The 19,839-nt window shown below is 39.2% G+C and overlaps 1 protein-coding gene across 1 annotated transcript in view; it reads left to right on the plus strand.

The window, feature by feature from the left end:
• Window positions 1-19,447, plus strand: part of SAMD5 (sterile alpha motif domain containing 5) — a 45,021-nt gene extending 25,574 nt beyond the window's left edge. Inside the window, exon 2 of the mRNA XM_059700631.1 lies at window positions 14,493-19,447. Within this exon, the coding sequence (XP_059556614.1) occupies window positions 14,493-14,555 (63 nt within the window). The 3' untranslated portion in view covers window positions 14,556-19,447. The remainder of the gene's footprint in view (window positions 1-14,492) is intronic.
• The last annotated feature ends 392 nt before the right edge of the window (window positions 19,448-19,839 follow it).

Raw genomic sequence — 19,839 nt, forward strand, 5'->3', positions numbered from 1 at the left:
CTTTGTACAACAGCAATTAGATGTGGGCAAGGGAAGAGAGGGTGGCTGGGATTGGTGAGGAGAGAGGATGAATTTTTTTCAAAGGCTTTGTAATATACAGTAACCCTTGGTTTTTCTCCCATGCAAATGAAGGCATGATAGATTGGATTAATGGGCTCTAAATCACTCGTCCTCATGGCGCCTCCCTGTGGGGTTCTATGTCCCTGCCCTTTGAACTAGTAGACACATGGCATGCTTTGGTCAATGAAAGGTGAGAACGGTGATGTGGATCTCCTCCAAGCAGAAGCTTTACAAAATTGTGAGTGGTTCACAAATTTAATCCTTTCCCTGAAGTCACAATGACTGGCAATGTTCTTGACTGAGACTATTTTGTCCCCTTTGGTCCTGGAGTGAATAAACTGGCACAGAACTATAATAGACCCACATTGGATTTATAGCACGAGAGAAAAAGAAAACCTTTGTTGTTGTAAGGCATTGAAATGGTGGGGTCATTTGTTACTGCAGTGTAACTGGCCCATCCTGACTAATACACATGCCTGATACTTGTGTGCACCAGTTTAAATCATCTTGGCCTTAAACTATTCCAGCCACTGATAAGCAAGCAATTCCACACAGGCTTCAACTCACAGCCTGACAGTTCACTGGCTGAAGCCCCTGCCTTTTGCTTTATGTCCAAATACACCTCTGATTTTGTCATGCACTCCTGTGAGAGCTGACTAGGTACTCACACATGTGTAAATAGGAAGTGCAGGGAGATTGACACCCAGGAGGCATATCTTGACAAATATGTAATAGATGCTGAGGTATAAATGTTTCCCTCTCTCTTCTCTTACATGCACAGTTCTGAGATGAATTTCTTAAGTCTCCTGCCGAAAGTCTTGCAAAATTGAACAGCATATCACCAAGTGGCAAACTCCATAAACATCCGCGTGTTGGCTTTCCCTGGTTTATTTCACTCTCCCCAACCCCTAAATAACCTGCCTGTACATAAATCCTTGTCTCAGGCTCTGCTTGGTGGGGGAACATGACTGTCACCAGTTGGAACCTCATTTAAATGATCCAATCGGAGCATTATCCACCACCAGAATGAATTATTTACATAATTCGGCAGCGGAAAGAATTACACTGTGCATTTATAGAAACTTGCAAGCATAAACACTTTGCCGCTCAGCCTGGAAGTTATTGTTAGATTTGCTGATCCAAAAATAAGACCTCCCCCCTCCCACGCACACAGATTAATCTGTCATAAGTTTTGGTCCACAGTTGTTGGTTGGGAGGAGCTCATGTTTTCAAGATTTAGTGATGTGTTGGATAGCCTGTTGTTAAGCAAATGTTTCCTTGTTACAGCACAACTGAGGTTGTGGTAGACCTGTAGTTCTATGGCACCTTGTTGCCCTTGAGCTCTGAGCTACCAGTCCACTGACAGTGCCATGGGGGACGTTTGTCAGGCATCATGGGAGATGCCTTGTTTAGGAACTGAATTCGTTCAGTTCCCATAGCATCTTGGCTCTGTTTCTTCTCTGCCTCCTTGTCAGTCTATTCCCTAGAAATCTTAAAATCACAGCATGATAGAACTGGAGGGTGTCTTAAGATCATCTAACCAAACTCCTGTTTTGTAGGTCAGAAAAGTCCACAGATGTTAAGGAAAATGATCCACTTGGGCGGGGTGGGGGGGGGGGGGAGGGAAAGAAATTGAAGGGGATGAAATTTATAAGAAGATATTGTGTTTGCTTTTTTAAATGTAATTATATTCTTGATTGTGATGCTCTTAAAGGAGCCACAAAATTCTAAGCACTCACAATGCAAGTGTGATTTTTAACTAAGGCTTTTCCCGCACCCGACCCCCAATCTGAATGTTAAGGTGGCAGATGCATAACTAATCTTAGCTGGATCTATATTAAGAAATCAGCAAGGTATCTTTATTTAACTTGCATAATCTGTGAATATAATGTAGTGTTAAATAGCATGACTTTGCACATTACCATATGTCCTGAAATAAAAACAACTTCTCCTTTAAAGTGATAGTAAAACGCAATAACGTGGAAGGTTATTTTACATTTGTTCTCAAAGGGAATGAGAAAAACAGAAGGAAAGAATTGAGGAACTTGTTTCTAAATGTGATTTCAGCAGATGTATGTTCCATTTTAAATTCTATTTTATCTGAGAGACAAAAGTCAGCTATTGGAATTGCATCCTATGTCATACAGGAAACGCTCCTGTCAAAGGACAGGGGGTTAAAATCCCTTGTCATGCTGGTTTTGAATTTCTGAAAATATCCAATCCATTGAGCTTCTGTGGTTTTGCTTGTGGATGTTTCCATGGATCTGTGTTAGTTCCAGGAAATTGGGGTCTGTCGTATTATCTCTGGAACCAGGCGTGGTTCCTGCAGAAACTTCATGGGATTATCAGTTTCCCTGTTTGACGTTGTTGCTGTAGTGGGTCGGTTCCTGAAGGAGAAAACAATGACAAATTGCAAGGCCCAACTGGAAGACTGTGTGGAGAGGAAAGACAGCTATTCTGATTGAAGACAGAAAAAACGTGGGCCTTTAGCTTCTTGAAGTACTGCTCTGAGGTCTTCTTGGCTGGCATACACTAACCAGTGCAAGCATGTAGCTATGACCACTCACTATTCTATTGAAGTCGGGACGCTGGGGTCTGATTTTCACTTGGTGAGCCAGTCTTTATTTGAATGTATTTGAATTTCTTCAAGAATGTGATTTTAGCCCTGACTGGTTTGGCTCAGTGGATAGAGCGTCGGCCTGCGAACTCAAGGGTCCCAGGTTCGATTCCAGTCAAGGGCATGTACCTTGGTTGAGGGCACGTCCCCAGTGGGGAGAGTGCAGGAGGCAGCTGATCGATATTTCTCTCTCATCGATGTTTCAAACTCTCTATCCCTCTCCCTTCCTCTCTGTAAAAAAATCAATAAAATATATTTAAAAAAAAAGAATGCGATTTTAGCTTCTGATGATTCTCTTCCTCTGGGAAAGTGGCTCCTAATTCAAGGGACATGGACCCTTAAGGAATTAATAGGAGGGTCCTGGAAACTATTTGGCACCAACCACTGTGAGTGGATATCTAATAGATAATGTTTTGTATACATTTACTTGAAGGTGTTCTTAAGTTCTTGGTCACTTTTAAAGCAATACTTTTTCTGGATCAAAGGGTATCAGGAAAGTAAGAAAAATAGAATAGTTACTTTTTCCTTAACATGTGGGGAGGGTGTATGTTTTTAAAGAATTAAAGAGGTCTTCATGCTTGAACAAACTGAGAACTGCTTACTATGGCGGTTATGTTCTATAGGATATGCTTCACAAAGCTAAGTGAAGTTTTTAAAAGTTAATGGCTAGACAATGCTTAAAGCATACACATTCATGATTTATTCTAATAACTTTTGTGGAAAACTAACTTAATGCTGCCACACATTTGTTATGTTTTGTCCTGGAGATGCGACTACATATCCATGCCTCTTACAGGGTGGGTTTATGTCACTCGGTGACTTAACCAGGCAATAGAATTCCATGTCTTTTATGAGGAAGAGCATAGAATAAACATCTGGATATATATATATATATATATATATATATATATATATATATATATATATAGCCAGATACTGTCCTAAACAGTTTTATGACTATTAACTGGTTTAATCCTAAAAACAACCCTGTGAGAGATGTAGGTACAATTGTTGGTTCCATTTTTTAGATGGGAAACTGAAGTATAGAGCCATTAGGTTAAGTAATGTGCTCACGGCTACCCATCCAAGAAGAAGGAAACTGGGTTTCATCCCAGTCTGAGCAGGGATCTCTGTACTGCTTGCGCTGGGGACTTTGTTTCTCTCCTGGCAGGAAGGGATTCAGTGACTGATGAGGAATACCTGGAGGATAGGCTGGTTTGAATTGAGATAGTATATACCCCACATGTCCTCCACTCCCCACCCAGCCCTAACCACACACACACACACACACACACACACACACACACACACACTACCCTGAGCTTACTCTGGACACGGTGACATTAGGCTACCCTGGTGTAACGGCAGTGCCCTTTGATCTGTTCTTTGCTCCCAAACCTTGTAGAACTGTCACTTCATAGTAGCAAGTATGTGTGGTAAAGACCTCCAGTGTATAATGGGTCTCAGTCCTATTTGCCTATTTTTCTGCTTCAGGTAATCCATTTACATGTCCTCAGAGTTCATTTGGACAAGGCCAGCATCTTGAGGATTATTCAGATGACTTTATAGGTACTGTGCCTTTAAAGGAATTAGCTATGGGTCCTTGAATCCCAGAATGATGGTGTCAGAGCATGTTACTTACTTTCCTGAGACATTTGAAAGTGCCCCTCCTTCCCCTGCCAAAACCAGAGAAGAAGTGGAATGATAGAAAACAACATAGACACTCTAGATAGTCCTTCACTCTGGCTGCCAATAAACATGCAAATGTGCTTTCCAAGGAATTGCTGAAGAGGATATGGTCATAGTTTTGCTTCCCTGCCCATTCTAATTTGGCAGGTGAAGTCAAGGCCCAGTGGAGGCCCTGCTCCAGTGATTGAGAAGCTGGGACCGGACCAAGGATTATATTGATGCTGCAGGCTGGCTGTTCTCAGAATTGCCCAAGTCATTTCAAAAGCTGTTGTAATTGTCAAGGTTGGCAAGTAGAATCCCTTAGAGAAGTATTTTTTCCTGGCCAGCTCAGCTGTCTTTGCAACCCCTCTCACCAGGCAGGTGAAGAAAATCAACTCACCTTCATGGCGGGAAGCCTCCAGAGTTTGCATGGGGCAGAGCCAGATGGAGGGGGGCAGGAGGGTGAATACAGAGCAATTGTTAGGAAGAGCTCTCATTTCAAAGCATATACTTATCTTGCAGACTAATGAGTTGATCTGAGGCGTGCTGGTGCTGATTTGGAGACCTCTACCTTGACTCTCCATCTAGAAGTGATGTAGAGCAAGGGTTCTCAAAGTGTGGTCCTCATATCATTGGAGGTCTCAGAGATCCTTTTAGGGGGTCTGCGTGGTAATAATTGTTTCATAGGAATGCTGTGACATTATTTGCCCTTTTCACCTTGTGGACACTGGCACTGGGCGCACAAAAGCAACAGTGGTTGAAAGTGCTGGCACATGAGTGCCAATCAAGGCAGTGGCACCAAGCCATATTGGCACCTATTGTAGTCTTCATCTGTACACATGCCAAAAAGAGCCACTTTCCTAAAAATATCCTTGACGAAGTAGTGGAAATTAGTAAGTTTATTAAAGGTCAACCTTTGCGTAGGTTTTTTTAAAAAAATATTCTGTGCCATAAAATGGAACTACTCATAAAGACTTCTGTTGCAAATGGAAGCGTGTGTACCTTGTCTCCTTGCAAACCACCTCTGCTATTGTTTGAGTTGCTAGCTGGATTAGCAGCTTTATTTATGGAACATCATTTTCACTTGAAAGAACAACTGAAGAACAAGCCATAGTTAGACTTGGGCATTTGGCAGATAATTTCTCAAAGATGAGTAAAGTGGACCTAATATTTCAAGGAAAACAATTGACAATATTTTTTAAAATAAAATTTAAATATTCAAGTAAAAATTTTATTTTTGGAAAATTTGTATCTGCCACAGTGAGCTTGACAGTTACTCAGTAATAGACTTGAAAGCTTTCTTTGATGAGAGGGATGGTGATATTAGTAAACATTCTTTTTTTACATTGAATAATGGGTTAACATTCGGAAGATCTGCATAACTCAGGAACCCGATATTTTTCAAATGACCAATGTATGATGTTACCAAATCATGATGGGAAGAGATCCATTTAGAATGGAAGATGGACCAATGGTTTTTATGTAGTAGACAGAGAATAAAAAACTCATTGGTATGGTTTCAGATTTCACATTGCAATTGACTTTTAAGATACTATCTGTTGTCAAGTTTTGTCATGGTATCAAAAAGCATATCTACAATTACCTCTTTTAAAAAGCTATTAAAATATTTTCTTTTTTTTAAGTGATACATCTATGGAGGACAGATTTCTTTCATATATTTCATCTAAAAAGCATATTGCCATAGAACAAATATGAACTATGTGAAAATCCAGTTGTCTATCAAGTAAAGAGATATGCAAAAATGCAAAACAATGCGATCCTTCTTATTAATTCTTTAGGAGGGGAATATATTTATTTTACATAAAGATATGTTATTTATGTTAACATATAAGGCATTTACTATTTTATATTTTAAATGAATTTAATATTTTAAACCTTTCTTAGTTGTAATTTCAAATATAGTAAATATCAATAGTTATAACCCACATAAACAGAAACTCTTTGGGATCCTTAAAGCTTTTAGAAAATGCAAATGGCTCCTGCAACTGAAAGCTTGAGAACACTAAAATAGGATAGTGAAGTGTTTGCCGGCTGGAGGTTTCTGAGCTGTCAGAGGAGTGATAAAAGTTGTCCAGGGCCGTAACTGGTTTGGCTCAGTGGATAGAGCGTCAGCCTGCAGACTCAAGGTCCCAGGTTTGATTCCAGTCAAGGGAATGTACCTTGGTTGCGGGCACATCCCCATTAGGGAGTGTGCAGGAAGCAGCTGATTGATGTTTCTCTCTCATCGATGTTTCTAACTCTCCATCCCTCTCCCTTCCTCTCTGTAAAAAATCAATAAAATATATTTTTTTAAAAAAGAGAAATGTTCTTTTCTAAAAAAAAAAAAAAAAAAAAAAAAAAAGTTGTCCAGGTTGGGAATAGTAACTGTTTAATTATATATCTTTAAACAACTTAATAAAAATTATTTAAATATTTTCTTCTTTAAAATGAAACTCTCACAGAGCTCAAATACACCTACACCGCATATTAAACTCTTCCTCATTCTTCAGTAACTGATATCAAAACAGGAAAATACTGGCAGTTATATTTATCCCTAATTTATTGGAAATAAAAATATCCATATGTCTAGTGTGTTATTTGTAGAAAAATGCTTGTAAATAGTCACTGAAATCTCTCTTGTCTTGCAATTTAAAACAAATCATAAATATTTAAGTAAATAATAAATAACAAAGTGGATATTAAGCAAAAGAAAAACAATCCTTTCACATGCTGATTTTCTATTTTTGCTGTTGTGGTACATAGTTAAATGTCATTCTGCATTTTTTTTTAAAATATATTTTATTGATTTTTTACAGAGAGGAAGGGAGAGAGATAGAGAGTTAGAAACATCGATGAGAGAGAAACATCGATCAGCTGCCTCCTGCACATCTCCTACTGGGGATATGCCCGCAACCCAGGTACATGCCCTTGACCAGAATCGAACCTGGGACCTTTCAGTCCGCAAGCCGATGCTCTATCCACCGAGCCAAACCGGTTTCGGCTGTCATTCTGCATTTTAATATACATTGAGTCCATGTATAAACACAGTGAATAGTTTTTAATGTATTTTTAAAGTTCTATTTTTCTTACATAATTAATTTAAATAGTTTGCACCATTAATTTAATAGGTGATAGTCAAAATTTTTCTTATACATTATGAATTACATTAAATATCATAGTATATCTAAGTAATCATTTTGCACATTTAATATTCTGATTAAAAACAAAATGAGGAGATTAAAAATATTCCTAAGAGCATTTGAGAAATGATATATTTATATGAAAGATATCTGTATCAGTTTCTGAGGGCTGCTAGAACAAAAGTACTATGTTCCCAGTCAAAAATGATTGGGAGTGCAGACACACTTTTATAAGGTTGGACTTTGCTGTTGGACACAAGCACTCTGTCAGGTTATCTGCACTTGAAAGTCTCAGATTTCTCATCTATAAAACTGGGTTTCATGATAGACATTACATTGGCTTGTGAGAAGTAAGGGGATTAGGTATAAAAATACACAATGTTCTCAGCACAGTGCCTGATGCAGAGGAATATCACTCAATAAATATTAGTAGTTTTTACTCTTGCCAGGTTAGACAGGTAATGACAATCACAATATGCACTATAAATACACAGTTAATGGCAATTTTATTGATGATAATTGTAATAAGAGTTAGTGTTAATTGTGATTTCAAAGTCCACTAGTACCTAATAATGGATGGTTTTACTGTGAGTAGGTGGATGAGAGAGAGACAGAGGGATACAGGGAAGGACAGAGAGATGAGAACTTTAAGTGAGCAGCCAATGAGCCATGTTTAGAGACAGACATTGCTATAGACTAAATGTTTGTGTCCTCCCCAAACTCCTAGGGTGAAACCTAATCCCCATTGTGATGGTATTTGGAGGTGGGGCCTTTGCGAGTTGATTAGGTCATGAAGGTGGAGCCCTCATGAATGGGATTAGTGCCCTTAGAAAAGAGGCCCCAGAGGGCTTCCTTCTGCCATGTGAAGACACCTCAAAAAGATGGTATCCATGAACCAGGAAGAGTCCCTCCCCAGACACTGAATCTGTGGACACTTTGATCTTGGACTCTCCAGCCTCCAGAAATATGAGAAATGAGTTTTGGTTGTTTATAATTCACCCAGTCTGTGGTATTCTGTTATAGCAGCCCGAGCAGTCATCAATAGGACTTTTTCATCAAAAGACTTATCAAATGTATTTTATTAAAGAGTTGCAATGGAGTACAGAACCTTGGTGTTCAGAATGCTCTAGCATTTATCATTATCTTGGATCTGGATTTGTGTTACAGGTTTATAGGCCTATGTCTGTCTTAATCACTATTTGGGGTGGTATTTAGAGACACTGAAGCATAATACAGGGGAATTCTAAAATCCATATCACTGTAATTCCACACAGTCCAATCCAGCTGAATCTGCCCTCTTGCAGCTGTCAAAGTGACTCCATGCAACTTCCCTTAGTGGCTATTTCAGACTTTGTCCACCACTCCCAACCTGCGCCTCTCAACAACTCTTCTTCAAATAGCCTTGGCTCCATCATTACTGAGAACCAGAAATCCCCTGTAATGAGCTCCCTCCCCTCCTCCCTCTCTCTCTCCTTCATCTCAGAATGTGTTGGCATCTTCAACCATCTGCTCTTCTTTGCCTCTATTTCAGATGAGGAATTACTAATCCCTCCCGTCATATTTACTCTTGGCCCAAGTAATAATTATGTTCATAATTATCCCTTTATTGTCTTGCACTTAGTCTCTCTTCATAGAGTCCTTCCGCTCCCTCTATACATTCCCTCTTTGTTCCCGCAATCACTGGCCCCACCAGCTACCATTTTGTCTCCTTAATTGTACTTTAAACTTCTGGAAAGAGTAGTGACCTAGCCCCAGCTTCATGTTGTGACAAGCTGTTAATTATTAAAAAATTATTGAAAGCACAGTCTAGAAATCCCAACAGTTAATCTTCCTGGTAGAGATAAGACATGGCTGTCACTGCATGGCAGTGAGGAGGTCCTGGCCTCTGAGAGCCCGGTCTCCCAGAGCTTGCCACCACGTGCAGGCCACAACCCCTGTGTGGGAATTTAGCAGGTTCAGCGTACTCAGTGATGATTATGACAAAATGCTTTTAAGAAAACGGATTTACATAGCTGTTTAGTTGGGAAGAATTATAAAATCAGTTACTGCCCTGAGGATAGCATAAACAAAGGTGCTTTTATCTTTGAACCCCTGAATTTGTTCCTGAGAATTTTCTGAATGATAAGCAGGTAGGAAAATTTCTAGCTTCTCCAGTAAACTTTGCATTTGCTGAAAACCTGTGGATAAGTCCTGAGTGAAGATTAGAACCATGTGGGTTGTGAGGAAGTAGCGAGAAGCAGTGCCTTTATTAAAACCCACTTACTTTGTTCCAGGAAGTAGGTAGTAAGTCAGTATTTGCCAAGGACACACCATAGATGAAGACAGGATGTTGGTCCATAATATGTGCATAGCATTTGGGTATTTGTGTGTAAAGTAAAAAAAAAAAGTATATATGTAGCCCTGGCCTGGGTTGCTAACTGGTTAGAACATCAGCCCAGGCACCCAAGGGTCTTGGATTTGATTCCTGGTCAGGGCAGGTACCTGGGTTTTGGGTTTATTCCCTGTCCCTGGTCAGTTCATGCAGGAGGCAACCAATCGATGGATGTGTCTCTCTCATATAGATATTTCTTTGTCGCCTTTTGCTCTCCTCTTCCCTCTTCCATTCCACTCTCTCTAAAAATCAATGGAAAAAAAAATATCCTTGTGTGAGGATAAAAAAAAAGTACATATGTAGATTATTCTGGAGGAAGTTAAACATTTTTCTAGTCTATAGAGTCCCTAAGAAATCTACCCTTAAGACTCCTCTAGCAGAAAAAAGGACCTGCATCGAGCTAGTTGTCTAACATAAGGCATCCTCCAGCCGGTTGGGGTCTGGGAGGCAGCCAGGGCCTCCCCAGTACAGCAGCTGAGAAAAAACCCTCTGAAGGTTTTTACTTGGTCCAAGTAATACATAAGCCTTCTGAGGCCTTTATGGAATTGAAAGATGGCCATTAAGATACATATGGGTTTAGTGTACATATATTGATAACTTTTTCTCCGTTGTATAGGCAAAAGAATTTATACGTCTATCTGACTTGCTTGTCTTAAATGTCCCAATAGGATCTTAGATTACTGAGAAATTCTGTGTAAAAATTGTAGTGCGGGACAAATCAATCAACCAGCAATAGTAGTGTGTGACGTTATCTGTAATGTCCCCGCGGGAGACATAAAGAAGTATAAAATGTGGTTTCTGCCCTTGGAGGAGTTTACAATTAAAATGAGGCTGTATTGAAGCTCCCTCTCTCTAAGCAGATTCCCAACCTTCCTTGGTCCCATAACGACAGGCCTTGTGCTGAATGTTGGTCAACTCAACTTGAGAAAGTCATGAGGAGGAAACATGTCCTGTCACCACGCACCCAGAGGTTCAGCTTAGTGCCCCTTTTTTGCCATCTAGGAGGAGAGGAGGGAACACTTGTGCTGTCATTCCTAATTAATTTTTTTCCTACAAGACATTTGCCCTCAATTGTAAAGAAATTGCATGGACTGTCACTGTATAGTCACCAGTTTTATTTATTTTTTACTTTTTTAAACATATATTTTTATTGATTTCAGAGAGGAAGGGAGAAGGAGAGAGATAGAAACATCAATGATGAGAGAGAATCATAGATTGACTGCCTCCTGCACGCCCCACACTGGGGATGGAGCTCTAAACCCAGGCATGTGCCCTGACCGGGAATCAAACTGTTACGTCCTGGTTCAGAGGTGGACGCTCAACAGCTGAGCCAGGCCTGCCAAGCACCGGTTTTATTTTTCATCCCAGCAACCAAATGTGGAGAATTTATGTTTGTTGGTTCTGTGTCTGCAGTGGAGCTACATCCTTAGAATAATATCACAATAGAGAAATAACTTCTAAATGGGTTAGCCCACATATAATTGTGATTGCCTTTAATTAGGGGCAAATCACAAGCTAAAAGGAGTTACATATTTGAAACCAGTTAAAAATAAAAATAATAAATAGAGAAAAAAAAGTAACCTCAGAAATCTTAATTTTTAGCTATAGAATTGCAGTTTCTTTATTCATTAAATAACGTTGTCTGCCCCGTCCTGTTTCTCTGTTTGGAACTGTAACATGGATTAGGAGAATTGCCAAATATCTATGAAATGAGAGCCTTCTCCCACCCTTCCCATCCCCCATAATAGCCCAAAACAAATTAGACTGAGAAAGTCACGCAGTTCAGCCCAAGAATTAGATTTGTGCGGCCCTAACACAAGAACTCTGTGATTGAGAGAAGTTTCCAAGGCAGAGGTAAGGGGAGAATTAGGTCAGCTGGAGTATAGACCGTTCAGTAATGTTTCCTAGAAATAGGGAGATAACATGACAAACTGCTGGCATTCATTTACAAACTCTGGCTATAAAAATAGCAAAACTTCGGGAGCATTAACAGAGCCAAAAGTAGAACTTGCTGTTTATTGTTCCAGAGGTCGGCTTTCATGAAGTTTGAGAAAGGACCAGATTTGAGGCCATTGCTCTCATGATTTTTAAGTCAACCTCCTGCTACATCCAGAGAAGACTATACACACATAAAAATAGACTGTTATTATTGCTGTTTGTGGCATGAAGAAAGAACTTTTTTCTTTGTGGGAGTATGCCAGATCATTTAGGGGGGATTGAAATATGAATAATGTGTGCTGAGGGGAGCGGCTGTGGGAAACGAGGCTGGACTACCTGTGCCTGTGTGCCCAGAAGACTTATTTTCATCAGTTGTCTCCTTCAAGTTGGTCAGAATTTTAAGCATCTGCTCATTCCTATCCCACTTGAACAGGAATGGGACCGAGTAGGAGCAGGGCTGTCCCAGTGCATGTGAGCAGCCAGAGCAAGGGGGACCGTGTGTAACAGAGAAATTACCAGCGTTTCTATGGTCATGAAGCAACATGTGCCCGGCTAATTACTGTTCTCTGTGACTGCTCTCACCTCTCGAAACTCTCCATGACCCAACCGCGGAAATCCTGTTTGTCTGCCTCCCACCCTCTCCCCCAAAGAATGAAAAACAGTAACTTGCAAGGCTGGGCTTGTTTAATGAATGCAATTTGTTTTTGTTGAGCCAAAGACTCGAGGTTTCTGAGGCTGTAAACTTGATGCTAGATTTGTGAATGACTCCATGGTCCTCATCTTTAGATAAGTTCAGTGTGGAGGGTGTGTCTACACTTGCTGGATTCTAACCGGTCCAAAGGCATTTTTCTTTATTTTTATAGGTTCCTAGAATAAAGTGACCTTTAATGGTAGGTGAGGCCATCTTCCTGGCTTCAGGCAGAGCTATATCTAGCATGTGACATCTGAGCATCTTTTATGTTAATAAGAATGTCCTTGAGATGCTGCCTCCTCCCTTGGTGATCCTGTTCTTGCCCTTAGTAACTGCTCATGTTGGAAACAGTGGCTCTTTCTGCTGCTGTTTTTTTTCTGATAGAAATAGCGAGTTATCTTGCACTCTAGGGTAACTATAGAGTTTGGTAATATCTTTTCATTTATTCATTATTAGAGCATTCAAAACCAAACAGTTTTGCTTTCTTTATAGTAAGCTGAACTTGCCCTCACCAAAAAAAACACCTTAGTTTTGTCAAGAAAGATTGAAGATCAGTTTTTCAAAGTGTGTAACAGGAGGTAATTTTAATAGCTGCATTGGCTTGGCTGTGGTTTCTTTGAGTGACTACTCGAATATATTAGTTATTAATAAATTATTACTTAGTATTATAGGAAAACGCACACACCTGAAAATAGCTTGATTCTCTGGAGAAAGAAACTTTCTGTGCATGGTTAGTAATACTTTCCATATAGATGCAATTGCTGGATAATGTTTTCCAAACTAATTAATGATGACATATTAGTTAACATATTGCCATCAGCAGGTGGCTTTCTGAGCAGAGGTGAAAATGGCATGTGCTCAAACAAATTGTTATACCCTTGAGAAATGTATACAATTGTTTTTTAAAAGAATCTTTGTAATGATGCCCGGAATATGAGTTATTTTTGTAAAGCACAAAACTGGGGGCAGGTAGGAAAGATGCAGACTAGAAAAACAAGACAAAAGAAAGCAAAATTGGTTCCACCTTTCCCAAAAGCTTTTCTAATTAAAAACAAAAACAAAAACCCAACAAGTGAACAGTTGAATCTACCAGCACAATTTGCCTGTCCTGTCAGAATCTTGGGAAAGACTCAGGTGTCCTCTTTTCCTTCCTACTCTCCTTTCTTCCTCTCCTTTGTCCATTTCAGAGCTGTCAGGGTGTCTTGGCATGGGGCATGTCTGTGACAGATGGGCAGGGAGCTGTAATCTGTTGTTGTCTTTCGATTGCAGAGGAATCATTGTGACAGTGAAGGGGTTAAAATGGTCAACACCTATCAGAGTTTGCCGATAATTAGTGTAATCTCAATCCCAGAACACTGACACAGATGACCACACAACGATGGATTCTACTCAATTCTGCTTCGGAAGAAATCCTGTCAGTCTCTTCCCAGCACTTGTGGAACCGTGCATTTTTAAAATGCATTTGTGAAAAAGTTACTGTTTCTGCATAATATGTGTGATTATGATAAAAGATGATTGTGAATCAGTTTCATTTTGGAAGGTGCATTTTGAATTAGCACTTGCAGATACAGGTTAATTGATATGCACCCTCTGAGCCTGAGGCGTGTAGCCTTTAGAAGGTTTCACAGTGTGTTGACTGTTACTCTATTAGTAAGGATGCTGAGGTATAGTATTGAGTGGTGGGTTAGGAAGGCAAATTACAAGTTAATGTAATTTTGTGTTACTATCATGTCTGACAAGCAACATAAAAGGAAAAAGAAACAGACCGCTTGAAAACAAAACTTGAGAAAAATAGGCTTGAGAAAAATAAAATATATTTTTGTTGATTAGCTTCAAAGAGAAAAATGCGTAGATAAAAAGCTGACTCTAAAGCCGTTTTTCAAAAGTCCAAGTGGTAACCAGAAAGGGATAAATATGACTTAAAAATAGGAGCAGGAATCCATGCTGAACTAGGGGAAGAATGGGAAAAGGAGAACTTCAATAACCCCCCTATGTTCAAATCCACAGGTCCCATTGGCTGGCATCCTAGAGTACTTAATGAATTGGCCGAAGTCATCACAGAACCGCTAGATATCATTTTTGAGAACTCGTGGAGGACTGATGAGGTGCCTGAAGACTGGAAAAGGGCATATTTAGGACACCTTCTTTCAAAAAGGGAAATGGATGGTGACCCTGGAAATACTCATCAGCTTAAATTTTGCTTGGAAAAATTCTGGAATAATCAGTACACTGGGTAACTAACCTACACATAGCTAGAAACGAGCAGTGAAAGATCACACATTAAGAAGTACTGAGTTCATTTTTAAAGGACACATCATTGCGAGATACAGTCTTATGCATATTTTGGGATTCTTCCCTCTATTCTATGAGCTCTTGATGAAAATAAATTAGTTTGGCTAAGGTTTTTGGAATTAATTTTAAGTGTAACACTAGACAAGAAGCAGGTTTCTGGCATTTGCTAGTAATTACATCATTTTGAAATTAACCTGTAACTTGAGAATAGTAGCTTTAATTTTGTATTTTAACATACTCTTTTCTTTTCACTTTATATAGGACCATGTTTTCATAGGTTGGGATGTTTATATAATTCTATATAGGCTAGTTTGGTGAGGGAATTCTTATTTTAAGGTGCTTTCTATGTTTATTTCATATATATAGGTACATTTATAAAGCTGACTAATTAAGGCACATCACCAAAGGAAGCCGATTTTTTCTAACTTTTTTTAAAAAAAAATTAATCTGGCTGAAGTTCAGTGTTAGGGCCCATAGGCTGTCCTGCTCTGACACACACTGAGCAAGAGCCAGCTCTGGGCCTTGGAGGCTGGTTTTCTTCATTCAGTGGACACTGCCATGGTCGGGGCCTCGCCTCACCCCACCTCACCCTGCTCCCCAGGTGTCTGACCTCAGGTCTGTGGGGGCAGGGAGGTGGGAGTTCAGAACCCGGTCTAACCGCAGCCAAGATGGAGAATAGAATCAGGTGGGAGGAGGAAATTAGGATGGCTCTGGAGTTTTTCTGATTCCTGTTGTTCTTGCCTTTGGATATTGGCAGTTTTATTTTCTGCTGAGAAAATGCAACCATGTTGATAGGACCAAAAATTTAGTTAAAAGGAGGTCATCAAAAAAGATATAGACATGCAACAAGCTCTCGAGTCAGGCAGCTCCTGAGAGGAGCTGAGCAGAATCTTCCCTCTGCTATTGAGAAGTAAGAGATGCCGGTTTACAGCAGCCTTGTGATGCTCCAGAGTTGGAAACATTCAAAGGGAAAGAAACCTACATTCATTTCTTCCTGGTATGCACCTGGTCCCCAGGAATGGGTAGGCAGGGAAGGGTGATTTTATCACAATACTGCTTTAAAAAAATCTAAGGTTTACATGGTTTAGCTACTTCTAGAGATTAATTTAGGTACTAGATAAATTCAGTCTCATTCTTCACTATAAATTCCAGGAAATTAAGATCTAAATGTTTGTACAAGTTTTCTTTTGAACATACATAGCTTGCAGTTTTATAAGAATTATACTCCAAACTTCAATCATGGTTCTTCAAGTGAACTAGAGTCTTTAAAATTAACAAGCTATATATATATTTTTTTTAATTGATTTTTAGAGAGAGAAGAAAGGAGAGGGGGAGAGAGAGAGGGAAAGAGAAATATCAATATGAGAGAGGAACATCAATCATTTGCTTTCCACACCCCCCCACCCCCCCGACCTGGGATCAAACCTGCAACTGGGTGTGTGCCCTGACCAGGAATTGAACTGGCGACCTTTTGGTGCCTGGGACTACCCGCACCGGGCAGGGCAACAAGCTATACTTTTAAAGGAGTGTGTCAGGGGATCTCTGTAGGTCACAGGTATAATTTATTATGATAATAAATGGCTTCCTGTTGGAGACCTCATTTCCAGGTGCAGCACCTGTGGCGGATTTATTTCACAGACATACATTTACATGCATTTGCTGAACTGCTGCTAGAAAGGGACCTAATTTCTGAAAAACCTATTGTTTTCACTGTGGGCATTATGGTACAATGTAATGCAACCCAAAACGGGACTTTCTGGTCATTTCAAGTTTTTTTCTATTTGTGTGATGTCCAACGTCAGTTATTTTGCCAAGTTTAAGTCTTCTCTGTGTGTTGGCTCTTAGGGTTTGAAGATAACAGTCCTCTACCTAATTGAAGAGTCACAACCTAGAACAGTGAAATAGCTGATGGATTTTAAAGATTTTTTTTACCTAAAACTTTACCTAACTTTTCACCTAAGACTTTAAAAGAAGCAGAGAAGTATTTCATTAATTCCTTTGCATTAAATCAAGATGAGGTAAGAGTTAGAATGTAAGAGAAAGGTAGTCACCTTGCCATGAACTGTTTCTGGTGATAATTGCTCTTACAAGGAGTCATTTTCTCCCCAGTGTTTTTCTTTTAAATCTAACATTTGTGATGCCCTTAAATTTTTGTTATGCAAAAGAAGTGGCTGAGGGACAAGTGTTATCAAAACTAGAGGATTATTCTAATTTGTTTTTCCTAGAATATCAAGAGAGATTAATTACTGACATTTACTTCATAATATTGAAAAATTTGGAGGATTATGGCAAAGTTTACTTCAAGTTCATTTTAAAACAAAGTTTGTGGGGTGGGGGAGAAAGATTTTATTCAAAAAAATTTTTTTTCTTGGCCTAGGGAATGCATAATTACCAAAGGACTTTTCAGCAATGCAGAATAGATGCACTCAAGCAGTTTCTCAGTCCAGAGACATTCACAGCACCTTCGTGTTGTGAAAGCAACAAGAACAATAAGAATTGGGTTTTTACTTTGGAGTTCCTCAGGTCTTAGTTCAAAATCAAGATCACATTCATAGCTTTTTTTTTTTTTTTTTTGTCTGTGGTGGATCTAAGAACATAAACTGTAGATAGCATGGGGTATGACCTTGAACAGTTATTAAATTCATCACAGCCTTTTATGCTTGTCCATAAAATGGGAAAAATAAATACATCCTGTAGTGCTTAAGAGGCTTAAGAGTCCTGCAGCCTACACCCACATAGTCCTTGCATCAGTCTGTGGCACATAGTAGGTGCTGAGTGCCTCTCTTTATTTCCTTCTTTGCTATCAGTTACCTTCTTTATTTCCTCTTCTATGAAAGACATTACCTTAAAACTGACCAGAAAACTCAAACATAAATTGACCTGTTCTTCTTGCTGCCTTTAACCCACTGAATAAGGCCCCTTTGCTTTCTTTTAGGAAGGATAAAAGAAAAAATTACAGTAGGAGTTGTGTAAATGTTTACTGATTGAACAAAAGAATGAACAAATTCATGAGCCCAGCACTTGTCAAGTCTGGGAGATAGTCATATAGACACATATGAAAGTATCTCACTGATTTTCCTCTTTCTAAAACAGCTTTAGACTTATAAGTTTGGTGTGCAAATTAGTGAGTAGTATATGTGCATTTTCCTGTAATTTTGTGACTTGATTTACGAATTAGGGGTGCAAAGGGGCAGTCCCCAATGGCTGCTTCTGGGCTAAATTCCGTCAAGATATGAAGCAGATGACGGTAAACAGCAAACCCTTCTATGTGAAGAGAAACCAGATGTGCCAGGGTCTGGGAAGCACCTGCCAGAGATGGTTCTTGTAAGAGTCGCAGTGCTGGAAACACATCCCTCGCCTGGGTGCTAAGGAATAACAAAAAGATTCAAGAAAATTAAACTTTTGGACAGAATATTTGGTTTATGTAACATTGTACAAGTAATACTTAATTAGGTGTCAAAACACCATGTCAGTGGAAGAGTTCTGAATTTTGAAATAAATAAGGAATAAAGAGTTGAATATAATATCCAGAGATATACACAAGCAATGAGCTAGAGCCTGACCTTACATCTCCAGTTCTCCATTCAGGCCAAGGGCCAAGTAACAGGGAATTCTTAGAAGAGATTAGCTGACACCTTGTGCTTGGAATAGAGCCATAGAGTTGCTGTATTAAATTACACAAAATAGATTATGCAGAGCAGAGCAAATCAACTAGGCTTTCTTTCTCTTTTAGAATTTCTAAATTTACTCTATGCAGCCTCGATGATCATCAGTTAGACATTCCTACATAGATATTTTACACTGTTCAGATTCTTTGATTAAAAAATTCTGTTCAGCTTTATATTAACTTCTATTAACTAATAAAATAACTTTCTACTCCATGATCACTATAGTAGATATTTCCTTAAAAGGCAAAAAAAAGTAGTTTAGAAACACGAACAATGTAACATTTTTACTTATCAAAATAGATGTTTCTTTTAAAATTTTTAAATTCCTAAAAATAAAGTTTTATTTGTTGTTAAAAGATAACTTTTAGAGGAAAATGGGGGGTTACATTTCACAGTATGAGCTGGGTGGTATGTTTTTGACAACTTGACCAACATTTCTTTCATTGGAACAAAAAGAAGGCACTTTTTAAGTGTTACTTAAGATGACAAATGTCTTTTCTAGATGTATTCTGTAACATGCCCTTTGTCAGACAGATTTTCCCTTATTATTCCAAAAATGAAATGCTGTGTTGCATGTGCTATGGGAAAGGTAGTATTTGATTGGGGCAAATGTTAGAAATTCTATTGTTCATTGCAGTTGTCACCCTGTTCCCCAAGCTTGACAGTTTTCTCAGATCCTTTTTGGATTTGTAAAGCCATTACTCATTGAACAGTTCTGCTTATACAGAAATGTGTGCATGGCCCTGTATAATCAACACGTGCACATCCAAGTAGCCAAGCACGGAGTCATTCCTAGTGAAAACTGCAGGTTTGGTTTTGTAAATGCCATTACAATTGACACTTTCCCCCCTTTCCGTTATTGTTTTGAGAAGGGATTGTATGCGAAGGCACTATGAAAAGCCTAATTGGAACGGCATTATGAACCATGGAATGTATGCCCGTGCAGCCCTGTGATTTGCAGACATATGTTCATTCTTCAATAAATGTTACGGCGTTCACAGCGGTTCCGCCTTGGCCTCTTTTGTGATCATTTACGTTGGATGAATGGAATACAGCCTGTGCGTTGTTTAAATTGATGATATATAAATGTTTACAGCACTGTAGCATTATGGTTAGCCTGGGAAATTAGAGTTCTAATTCAAAAGAAAGGAAAAAACAAGGCTTCCCACACTGCCTGCACAATTCGAATAAATCATTATGACGTGTACTTAGATGCTTTTATGTGATCGTTACATATGTATATGTTGTGGCTTTCTCCCTATTCCCTCCACCCCACTTCCGACTAAAATAGTACTTGTGGGTGATAGTATGAGATTCTGAACCAGTAATCGTGGCCCACCACAGTGGGAGGGAGGGCGGTGGGATATACTAGTATTAGGTGGTAGGTAGGGTCA

This window comes from Myotis daubentonii, chromosome 6 (genome assembly GCF_963259705.1).
Source record: "Myotis daubentonii chromosome 6, mMyoDau2.1, whole genome shotgun sequence".
Lineage (NCBI taxonomy): Eukaryota > Metazoa > Chordata > Mammalia > Chiroptera > Vespertilionidae > Myotis > Myotis daubentonii.